The following is a 12,487-nucleotide window of genomic DNA, read 5'->3' on the forward strand; positions in this document are numbered from 1 at the left end:
AAATTGTTAGAAATTCAACCAGTAACTCACAAGTTACTGTTACTTAGAGTAGCATAATTTAGGCATATACGCAAATTAAAGATATATAAATCAGATTTTTTTTTCATTAATAGTTTCTGTACTGTGCAAATCATTGTTGGTCTCCTCTGAGTCTCAGGAGTGGACTTTTCTGTCTCTTAAGGCCAGATTGACCCACGTTCTGACTCACAACATGTAAAAACCCCTCCAAATTCCCCCCTCTCCGTCACATCACACAACATCCTGGCAGCAGAGACAGTGGAAGCTCTTATCACAGTCCAGGAATGTGCAGAATGAAAAACATAACATTAGATATACGATTACACTGACAGATAATTGTACTGGCACGGTTTGCTGAACGAACAAAGCAGCATGTACAATAGAAATGACCACACCAGGCGCACAAACATTTTACATGTATATTTTGTATATTTTGTATCATTTATATTCAAATATCAAACCCATCATTGAATTAGAATGGTCCTCAATAGCATCAATGTGTCGTATATGACTCCTACTAAAGCGGCCTTGTTATATAACATCTCTTCTAGAATTAAAATGATTGCTCACAGTTTTAGCCAGCTGTTGAAGAATTTAATTAATTATAAAGGAAGTTAAAACTTGAACCCCACTGGGTGATTATTTTAATCTTTGCATCTTTTTAGAGACGTCCGTGATTGTTTCTGATGTTGTGAGTAAGTATGTGCTTTTTTGTTTTGTGTCTGCTCTCAGTCTCTTTTGCAAATGAGATCTTGATCTTAATGAGATCACAAAAAGGATGTAAGAAAATAAAGTTTCAGATAAAGCCAGAAACCAGAGAAGTAAGTCTCAAATTGTGAAGTTATCAAGTATAAAGTCTGGAGCTGCTCCATAGATAATAAGACTGATTTTGTGGTCCCATAAAAATATTGTTGTCCATTTTAATGTTCTCAGTTCTGACACAGAACATGTATCCATAGACATCAAACGTCCACCTGGATTGACGGCACTACTTGACGGCATCACACATTTGAGTTTTAGCACTCACGTTCTTGAATTAAGGAGAGAGTTGTACATGTTTACGAACTGTTCTTAGACCATAGGACTAACTTGTATTAATTTCGGAAATGGGTGTAGTTCCCTTCTAAGAAGCTGTCATCAAAAACATTCGTTAACACCATAAACATGTTGGTATTATTGATAAAAATAATATTGGACCCAAATTAAGATCTCGTTCATTTAGTCCACTACTGGAGAATGTTCTTTGAAGTTTTGATACAAGACTTGCACTGACTGAATAAAAGGCACTGCTGGGATTTGAACCCAGGATCTCCTGTTTACTAAACAGGCGCTTTAACCAACTAAGCCACAGCGCCCTGTAGCTATACAGGTGATTAAACCGTTGAAGCTGGGATACAAGACCAATATAAAAGACTATAAACTGATATAAAAGTTTCAGTCATGCAAAAAAAAAAAAAAAAAAAATACTGAGATATACCGCGAAACGCTCCCACTTTTTTTAAAAGCACTGTGATACAGATTTTTGTTAATATCGCCCATTGTACTGATTGCAGAAAAGGCACTGCTGGGATTTGAACCCAGGATCTCCTGTTTACTAAACAGGCGCTTTAACCAACTAAGCCACAGCGCCCTGTAGCTAAACTTTTGTGTAGGAATTAAACTGCGGTCCATCATTGTTGCACACTTTGTGAGCAATGTCCATAAATTTTATCCGTTGGAATGATGGATTTTAAAAACAAGGATAGCTTGGCGCTACTAGTGACCACTTATGCTAGGAATCATACAAATGTTCATGTACAAAATTCACCACTGGAGATTTCATCTTTCAAGTTTAGATACAAGAATTGTAGGCACTTCAACCATCTAAGCAAAGTCCCCTGCATCAATTAGCTATTGCCATTGACCACACTATTGTGTCGTAATGTTACTAGTTCCCTTACTGCGATTACTATTAGGTGTGACAGGGCCTTGCTCCAGTTCACCAATGCATTTCTGAACTATCTCCTCAAGTATGATAGCGCTGTGCTGTTGAAAAACCCAAGATTTGAACACAAGGTATCCTGTTTACAAGACAGGCCTCTTAACCAACAAACCAACTTAGCCACAGCACCACGACAATGAGCAATCAAGAAGCAACAGTTACAATGGCAACCTCAAAATAAAGTTTATAAAAAGCAATGTATTGAATTAACATCACCTTAAACATATTGTAATTGGAACATAAATTACGATAACAACGAAAATGGAGAAATAACTTAAAGTGGCTTATCTAATGTAGTGATGTAGAGGTATATGTTCGATATTCAACATTGTTTGTTTTTAATCCCATTAAAGCCACAGTACCCTGAACCACCCCAATAGAGAGCAATTTTCAAATTACTCATTTGTTGGAACAACACATTCCAAAACCCCAAAATATTCAATGTAAAATGATAGTGAGCAAGAAAAGTAGCAAATTCTCACATTAAAGAAATTGGAACCAGAGAATGGAAATCCCTCAATTTCCTTTGAGTAGAGCATGGTAGTTCTCCAGATGTCAGTGACTGCAATTGGCTGTTTATTACACACATGTTCCTGTGCCTAATCCACCTCTGAAGCTTTCTTCTTTGAACTTTTTATACAAAGCTTGTGCTGCTGACCGTAGAAAAGGCCCTGCTGACAATTTAAACCCAGGACCTCATGTGTATTGCATAGGCTCTTTAACAAACTAAGCTATATGCTGACAGCTAAAAAAGATCACAATGGTGCAGTTATCAGCTTTTTTTTTTGAGAAACCTGACACATTTCCTAATGAAGAAATGTTAGGGCTTCCTCTGTATGATGCAAAATAACTTGGAACTTGGAAAGCATTGTACAAAAGAGTTGGATGTGACTCAATCACATTACATTTTATCCAAAGCAACTTACAATAGGTGCATTCAACCATGAGTATAAATTCAGAACAACAAGAATCAGGGAAGTACAATTTCTTCAAGAAAGCCGAACTACAAAGTGCTATAAGTAAGTGCTACTAAAGTGCTACTTTCTTTATTCAAGAAAGTATCGCCTCAGTAGTACTAACACGCTACTTTCTTTATTCAAGAAAGTATCGCCTCAGTAGTACTAACACACAAAACTGGACTGAAGTGATCAATCTCAGTAGCTGCAACTGGTGGTGTCAGTTATATGAGCATATAGAACCAATCAATGCAAACACATTTGAAATAATACTGCAACACTTTATATTCAATTGTATTAGTTTATTTCATCCCTGCACACACATAGGTTCAACTTTCTAATATACAGTTCCGTCACCAAAACGCATACATACTTGATGCAAATATGAATTTAGACTCTCCAAATACAAATAGGGCCCCATAATAAGATAAGATAAGATAATCCTCAGTGGTGAAATTAGAGGATTACAGCAGCACTGCTCACAAGTGAATAAAGAGTAAAGAATAATAAAATAAAATCAAGTAATATAAATAAATATAAATAAGCAGTAAAACAGTAGAATATTAATATACAGACAGGATAGAGAAGTATATATATATAAAAAGTGCTTAAACGTAAACGTATTGCACGTAATATTGCAGCAGGTGAGTGATAAAGTGACCAAGTTCAGATCAAAGTGTTCAAAGTGGTCTACTGTGAGCTCAGCTGGTTGTGCAGCCTGACCGCAGGGGGAAGAAAAGACTTTCGGTACCTCTCCCTCAGACACCGGGGATGAATCAGCCGGTGACTGAAGGAGCTGTGCAGCGCTGCCAGAGTGTCCTGCATGGGGTGGGAGGCGTGGCTTATCATGGACGAGAGCTTCGTCATCATCCTCCTGTCCCCCACCACCTCCACGGTATCCAGAGGACGTCCCAGCACGCTGTTGGCCTTCCTTACCAGCTTGTTCAGTCTCCTCCTGTCAGCTGCAGTGATGCTGCTGCTCCAGAAGACCACTCCATAAAAGATGGCTGATGCCACCACCGAGTCAAAGAAGGTCTTCAGGAGTGCTCCCTGCACCCCAAAAGACCTCAGTCTCCTCAGCAGAAAGAGTCTGCTCTGTCCCTTTTTATAAAGTGCATGAGCATGGTCAGACCAGTCCAGTTTGTTGTTCAAGTGAACACCCAGGTACTTATAAGATTTGACGATCTCAATGTCCAGTCCCTGGATGCTCACCGGTACCGGAGGAGGGCGTTTACCCCGACGGAAGTCCACCACCAGTAATAAAGCTTTCCTGCTTTGGTATCCAAGTATTGCAGTGTACTTGTCTGGAAGTTAAGGTCTCTAAGACACACAAGTACACACATGGACACACACACATCCTCGCTGGGATCTTTGGACATGCCGAGGCCTCTCATGCAACCATGGTGGCACCATACCCAGTTACCATCTATAAATATATCTAACCCACTAAACATGTTTGTGAATGGAATGGAAACAGAACAGGCCTTTCAGGTTAGGTCTTGAATAGTTATTTAGCTTCAAAGTGTATAATATCAGTGTCTGTTAGCGACGTGAGGGTATACTGTACGTCTCCTAAGGTGTTGTGTGTGCCGCTGTACTGCTTGGACTTGCCATGCTCACTCATTTAATTTGTTCTGCCCACAGTCTATTTCAATCCATCCTTAAAGCCTCTCCATACCCTTCCTCCACCTCCGCTCTTGTTTCAAACTCTTATCCCCTCCTCCTTCTGCACTCTGCTTTCTTGTCCTCTCTTTCTCCACAACTCCTTCTCTCCTCCCTCTATGCTCACAATGTCTGTCCATAACATGTGTTTGTGCTGCATAACAAAAATGCAGTGTCAGCAGCATCAGCTGTGCATGAGAAAGAAAAGGGAGAAAGAAAATGCCCAGATGTGCGTCTGAGAGGAAATACTTAAGTGCTTGGGAGTGGACATAAGTGTATGTACTGTATGTTTGTGAAGGCAGAGAAAGGGAATGATCAAACGTGGGAAAACAGCCGAGATCAATGGTTTACAGGACACAGCCTGAGATCAGCGACAACAGGATAAGCAACATGAGTCACAGACAGAAACAGAGGCGGAGGAGGGAGGTTGTGTTTTCTCACTGCGTGATCACCACAAGATACAATAGAGCAGATTCTCCGCAGTGTTTCTACTCCAAGACCAAGCAAGCATTTGGAAAAATATATTCACATTTAATTTTACGAAATACAATACAAATTTTAAGTTACAAGCCTCAAAATTAAAAGATTGAAGTGAACTACTATAAGTCAATTCTTGAAGGGCCCGTATGCTTGTGTTGAAGGCTTTAGACTACAAACCCATCCCACCAGTTCTCTTCCAGCACAAATTTGCTAAAGCATCTGAAAATGCTGAAAAACACTTCTAGATAATTAGTTAACCCCTGACGGTGTTGAGGTAAACTCAGCGGAAGCTCTTTGCCCATTTTTAGAGCTTAGCTGTGTCGTCACTGCCAAGATGGTAATGGCTGAAGCCACCCACTTTGATATTCACAACGGCTCTTCAGAAAGCTATCGGTGACGTCACAGAGACCATCTTGTAATAATAATAATAATAATAAAATATTTTCCACAGCCTTGAAAAATCTGTTGGTACGGCTAAATCGGGCTTAAAATTTGAATTTAAATAATTTAATTAATAGCAAACAAAATTCCTATCTGTTTCAAAAGCCTTGTGCAATCACCAACCCTGTGCTTTGACTTCCATGTGATTGGGGCTACAGGGAAATAAGTTTTAGGAGTAAAACATTATTATTGGGACAAATCACAACAGAAAAAGTTGACCAAACAGTTCCCTCTCAGTCTAACTGAAGACGTGTGGCCATAAACTCGTAGCTCGGGGATGGTGGACGATATTGGATTATATGGCGGATTGTGATCAAACACAATAAATTGATTTAATTTCCACAAGAGGGATAATCGATAATACCGCCATGAGAGACTTTACAAATACAGGAATGATCAGGTTAGACGGAACAGACTCAAACAATAATGCAATTTCTTCAAATAATTCATCGTTTTTTAATGGAGGTGGACCTTATGATTTATGATATATCGAAAATTGTTAGATTATTTTTCACTCAAAAGGATGTTCATTTAAAAACAGATCTGCATGTGGAGCAATATAATATTAGTTTCTTAATTAAATCTATAGTCAAGTGATTCCAGTCTTTTTATTGCCATTTTAGGAGTTTTAAGCATATTTTTATGATTATTGGGATAATATTGTAACAATTTTGGCCAGGATAATGCTGATTTGAAAGGTTCATATTATATAAATATATATATATATATATATATATACATATCTCATATATATACAAATGGCTAGTCGTAGCAAACTGTAGTTCTGATCAGTAGTTGGCTTCTGGAATCTGGGATAGACATTTCTCGAACAAAAATAAAATTTTCAGTGAAAGCTGGTGGATGTCTGTCACAGTTCGAGAAAGTTTGAAGCATTACACTTGAATCTGTCACAGAATAAAGCCTCTACACTGAATGAGTGCGCTGCTATGGTCAATTAATCATGGCAGATGCAGCACATAGGTATCAATAGAAAAACAGAAATAGAAATATTTTATAAAATATAATCCCAAACAAACAATGTTAATGATATGGATCACCCACTGCTCACGTTTACCAAAGACATGACCATACGACATTGATAAAAAAAAAATCTATTTTGAGAGCATTGCATTAATCTGCTGGAACAGATTATGTCCAGTTGCTTGGAATTTAATTGTTTTTCTGGGAAAAATGTGAAATGCTAGAGAATCCTTACAGTATAATGCAATTCTTCGCCAGGCGTGTCTGCAACAACCACTGCTATATTGCAGCCGTGTATCACTAGCGGCCGGGGGTCAGTTAAAAGTTGCGAGTGGGGAGTAAGCAGGCAGTCAGTGGCAGTATAAAACAGCCTCTAAAAGGTGCACTGTGTGAGTGTTCGTCAACGCAACTACGAGAGGTCTTTGAGCATGCAGCAGTTTGCTGGGAGGATTCATTGTGGGACTGTTTAATAATGCTGCATTAAATCGTAAGGATGTTTATACAGTATTATCCTGGTATATAAGCAGAACCAAATACTGTAAAATGTTCTTTGTGGGACATTTATGAAACAGATGAGGTGGTCTTGTTTGATTCCTGTTTGTATTATTCATGTTTTCTAGATGCATAGTACGCAAATGGTGCCTTAGCTATTTGTTTAGGATGTGACACGTGCATTTTCTTCTTAAAACAACTACAGTTTCAGTAGGTCATGGTTGAACAATCACCTTTGCCTTATTTTGTGACAGAAAGAAGAACCCTGTCAGCTCAGCCTCATCCACTTGGGTCTAGTATTACTGGGCTGATTTTGAATAAACAGAGGCTGCTTGTGCTGTCCTTTCATCAAAACACAGAGATGACCTCAATATATTAGATTGGTGTGAATCAGCATTACATTCATTTGGTTCATCTTTTCCCCTGAGTCCTTGGTTTTTTTTCTGCTCCTCCTTTTCCTAAATTATAGAGGCTGCAGTGAAATGTATTAATGAGGATTCTGATAGTCTTTTGGGTTCAAAATGGGGAGGCTCATCTAGCTACTCAGCATGGAGAACCATTAGGTTTTAATGATATCTGCAGATAGTTTCTAGGATTTGGTCAATAAATGTGCGTGAAATACAAATTTCCTTTAACCCATGGAAATGTGCCAAACAGACACAGGCGTGGGGATTGGATTCCTAAATTACAAAAATTTAGGAATTAAACCTAAGCAGTCAGCAACAAAACCTGGCACTTTCATCCTTTGTTTCCTCCCTACTGCCATCTCAATGATTGATGATGTTCTTTGTATATTCTTTAGAAAGCACTCTGTCTAGACTATGGTGAATTTGATGCATTTGACTTTGCAACCTGTCTACAAGTACTCTTACAACAAAGCAAATACCGTTTTCACAGAGGGGTGTATGGTTGTAAAGCCCCAGCATGCCAATCACGAGAACAGGCTCATAAGGCAGCGCTGCAGGGCAAAGCAGTGCCCTTTGCAGAAAGGCCATCAGCATGCAGAGTGTCACGATGATGGCCTTTCTGCAATTCGGTTTCAGTCACCGATCAAAAACTACAGATTAAACCAATAAAACACAACTGCAATATTTAAATTGTGTTATAGCTCCATTGATAAAGTAAAAGTAAGTTCGTATTTAGCAAAAGGAAGTGCAAGTAGGTATTCGATGGACAGGTCAATGTTACCAAATGTGTATGAGGGGAATACAAGTATTTATGAGACTTGCCTGTTTTCTGTGTGTGTGTGTGTGTGTGTGTGTGTGTGTGTGTGTGTGTGTGTGTGTGTGTGTGTGTGTGTGTGTGTGTGTGTGTGTGTGTGTGTGTGTAGACATAAGGGTATGGGGGATTTAGCTGGATTGAGGACACCAAGTTGACTCCCTGAGTCCACCAACTCGTCATCGTTTTCTCCTCTCTCTCTTTCTCTTATCCCCTCTCCTAAAACTAGTCCAGCTAAAATGCATTCCCAGCGGATTAAATACACTGCCCTTTCTCTCTCTTTCTTTCTTTGTTTCTATTTCTTTACCATTTTACCTTTTACTAATGGTCAGACACATGGATCAATGCACTATAGACAGCAACTTGTATGTGTGTATGTGCCTGTGTGTTTCAGTGTGGCTGTTGATTAAAACCAGCATGTGGATTAATTAGGGTAAATAACCTCAGAGCAGATTTGGGGATTAAACAGTTAAAATCTACTGTAGGCTTTAGGCAGGAAAATGTGTGTCTGTCAACTGAGGATGTGTTTTAGTATGCAACCACACTGTCCTTGTCCTGCAGGGTCCAGTTATTAAAAAGGTTATTTGTTTGCCATTATATCAGCACCTATGCAAAGTCTAGCAAAGTGATCTGCACAAACAATCTCAGGGGCAGAGTTTCAGTCCAGATCCATCAAAAGTGTAGTTGTACATGGATAATATCCAGCGATCAGCATTACTGTGAATGGTCCAGTGTTAGCTAACTGGCTAGCTTCCTACTGTAGTAAAGCCACTGATTGTTTGCAGGAATCATTGCGCTCATCAACTCTGCATTCTGACCCTGGACGGGGACAGGTCAATAATTGTTTCTCTCTGTGGAAATCACTGCTGCATTATAAACTATATTGACTATGTAGGGCTGCAACTACTGATTATTCTCAATATTTATAAATGTGTCAGTTCATTTTCAAATGAAATCCTTTTTTAATTCAATAAGTCTGAAAATAGTCTGAAAAATAATTGTAGAAAATAATTTTCCGTAGATCAGTCAGTGACAATTGAAAGATCTCTAAATAAACACTGTGTGCATTGTCTTCCTGTATACTTCTTATTTGGGATAAATGTAAACTATGTTTGTCCATTGAAGCATCAATCATCTGAGTGCTATTGGTAAAGACAGTTGACAGTTTGGCCAGCTGCTGCCTTTTAGGGCCTCAGGTATCGCGCAGAAAAGACAGCTGGTTCTGACAACAGCAACGATTGTCAAAGTCAGAGCATATTGAACGGCCATCATACCTCTGATTTGAATTTCAGATCACCTTTACTCTTCTGATATAAAAAAAAAATCTCTATAATAAAGTCAGATGAGCCACATCACAGACAGAAACACTAGTGGAGCCTCCGTGGCTCAACACATTGACAAAGCAGATGCTTGTTTGTCTACAGGGGCTTGAGTCCAGATCTCCCAAATGAAAGGCGGCCTCCCTAATCACTGCAGCACCCTGCTGCTCCTGATTTTACCACCAGGAGAATGTGTCATCAGAAATAATTACAAAACACTAAAGGCTAGAGGAACGCACTAACAAGACTCCGCAGGCAGCCTCGTTCAACCACGAGGATGACAAAGCCAATTTGAAGATGTGTACCCAGTGGCATGTCGCTCCATCCCTGGCCGACTGAAAGAACTAACACATTGTGGTTGCATATGTCTAACTGGCTCTCTCACTCTCCCACAAGTGAAACCAGGGCCTTGTTCACTCTCCAAAACCCAACAGCAACAAGGCAATCTGTTCTCAAACAGCTGGAGCTGCCCCCAAGAGGGAAAGGGAGAGAACGAGAGGGAAGTCTCAGAGAGAGAAAAGGTAGAAGAAGTGTAAAAATGAGAAACACAGAGAGAGAGAGAGAGAGAGAGAGAGAGAGAGAGAGAGAGAGAGAGAGATGGACGGAAGCAGAGAAGCTGAGAGTTTGCTGTCATAAATAATCAATGCTTAGTCAACACAGAAAAGGAGAGCGTGTGAAAGAACCAGGGTTTCCTCCCATTGCAAAATCCAAACGGGAAAATTGCCAGAATTACACACGTCACGAGTAAACAGAGCAGAGGCAAAATGAAGAGGAGAGATATGGAGACAGGCACAAATATAGTCAGAAACAAAAAAACACAGAAAAGAATACAGAAAGAGAGGAAGAATGAGTCAGAGAGCAGGAATAAAGCACCAGGAAATTCCTTCGTCATTTTCTCGACCCTTTGTCCTTCTCCAAAAGCTAGAATATGACAACACTCCTCTTCTTTCTCTATCTCATTCCACTCCTCCCTCACTCCTTAGTTGTTTCCTTCTTGCTTTCTTTTTGCACATGGTTGTGTCCATGTGTGTATGCCGTGCAAATCCCAGTCATATAACGACTAGATTTTCGATCATCTGGCAGTTGGTGAGGATCGCGTTAGTAGTTGCATGCGATACAGACGTATTCATAGTTCATACCTCATGTCTTCCAGCAGGTCACATTCGGTCTGGTGTTTAAAGTGCAGTCTTGTCGTCTGCTCTGTGTGTGTGTTTTTCAGCTCCTGTGTCACTTTGACCTGGAGGAAACAAAAAGACAATTCCAGTAAAGGATTTTCATGTAATTTAGTCACCCCACTAAAATTAAAATATCATCGGAGACTTTGGTTGTTATAGTAGCGGTAAAATATTGTCTTTTCCTGGTCATAAAAGGGTTCAATGAACTGTGAATGCCTCTACCTGCCTGAAAGTCATATACACATTAATAATTCATAATGACTTGTTTTCCTCAGTGGCTATATCACCCACCCCTACTTGGATTAAATGTTGCATGAAATCACAAAAAGTCACACACTCATTTGACAAAAACAGGAATATAATCCAGTAGGACTGCAACTAACAAATGCCTGATTAACTGACTTAACGATTTATAGAGTATCATAACTGTTGCCAAATCATTTTCTGTTGATCCACATAGCAAATAGTTTCAGCTATATTTACAATATTACCCATATTGTGGTTCTGATTAAAAAAATGTGATGCTCATTTCTTTCACTGAATCCATAACTGTCACTAAGGACTTGATGGAGATAAAGACACAGAAGGATCCTTTAAGCTCTGTGGTGTAGGCCACATAAAAGCATCTTGAGTTCTGAATATTATGTTTTTTAGTATATTAGAATCAGAGTGACAGTGACCTACATACACATGCACAGACACACACAAATAATGTAAGCCCATCAATCAATCAATCAATATGTACAATATAGTGATTGTTCAGATAGACACCTGAGAGGAGCACACACACTATCATCAGTAATACATCAACATAAATAAATACATCTACACACATACACACTCCATAACACCACACACACACACACACACACACACACACCCCCACACCCCCACGCCCACACACACACACACACACACACACACACACACACACACACACACACGCATCTCCATATAATACAATGGGGAATGCGCTATGATATAATACAATTACATACATTTGTATTAGTTTATGTTAGCACCATGCATTCTAGCTACTGAGAGCCCCATGTTTCAACATCAAGATATCGATATAACCAGTGGGGTTTTGTCAGAGTATGTGGAGGACTCCAACGCGGTGCCAGCCTTTTTTTCTTTTCTTTTTTTGCGGCTGTTAGGCCGGCTAGTAAGATGCGCTTTTGGTGCTGTGATCATTTTGGCAAGGACAAGTCATTTAGGAGCATGGAACTACATAATTCAGGACAGTTTCCCAAAATTTGTTACGTCTTTACAAAACCAAAACATGTGCATAAAAGATCCAAAAAGTCCTTATTGTAAATATTGGTTATTAAACTTATTTTCATTAAAAAAAAACTTTTCTTTCACCCTATCTCCTTTTTAATGTTGTCTTGTTTTTCACTGTTAACTTGCTGTAGATTTCTAAAAGATGCTTTTTGCAGGTAGGGGTGGCACTTTTAACGGCCTGAAACAGCATTTAGGAGCAGACAGCCTCTGTGTGCATTCGTAAAAGATACTCATTGTATTGCCATATAACAAAAAAATACTTTAGTTGGTCAGAGCGGGGGCTTTAACCTGCACTCATTCAGTCTTTTGCGAGAGCTCACCCTTAACATGCACACAAACACACTCACTCCTGCCAACACATACAGAGTCACTGTGGTGGTCATTGTGTATTGTCTGGTGAGTTCCATCAACTATTCACCAGAGAAACAGTGGGCAAGTTCCTGACTGTTCTCCACGAAACAGTCAACAATCAACAACACA

General features: G+C 39.4%; 1 protein-coding gene across 1 annotated transcript in view; it reads right to left on the minus strand.

The window, feature by feature from the left end:
• Positions 1-12,487, minus strand: part of fchsd2 (FCH and double SH3 domains 2) — a gene marked incomplete at both ends in the record, with an annotated part of 52,715 nt that overhangs the window by 37,820 nt on the left and 2,408 nt on the right. Inside the window, one exon of the mRNA XM_079224983.1 lies at positions 10,688-10,785. Coding sequence (XP_079081109.1) covers positions 10,688-10,785 — 98 coding nt within the window. The remainder of the gene's footprint in view (positions 1-10,687; positions 10,786-12,487) is intronic.

Source organism: Taurulus bubalis (genome assembly GCF_910589615.1).
Source record: "Taurulus bubalis genome assembly, chromosome: 10".
NCBI lineage: Eukaryota > Metazoa > Chordata > Actinopteri > Perciformes > Cottidae > Taurulus > Taurulus bubalis.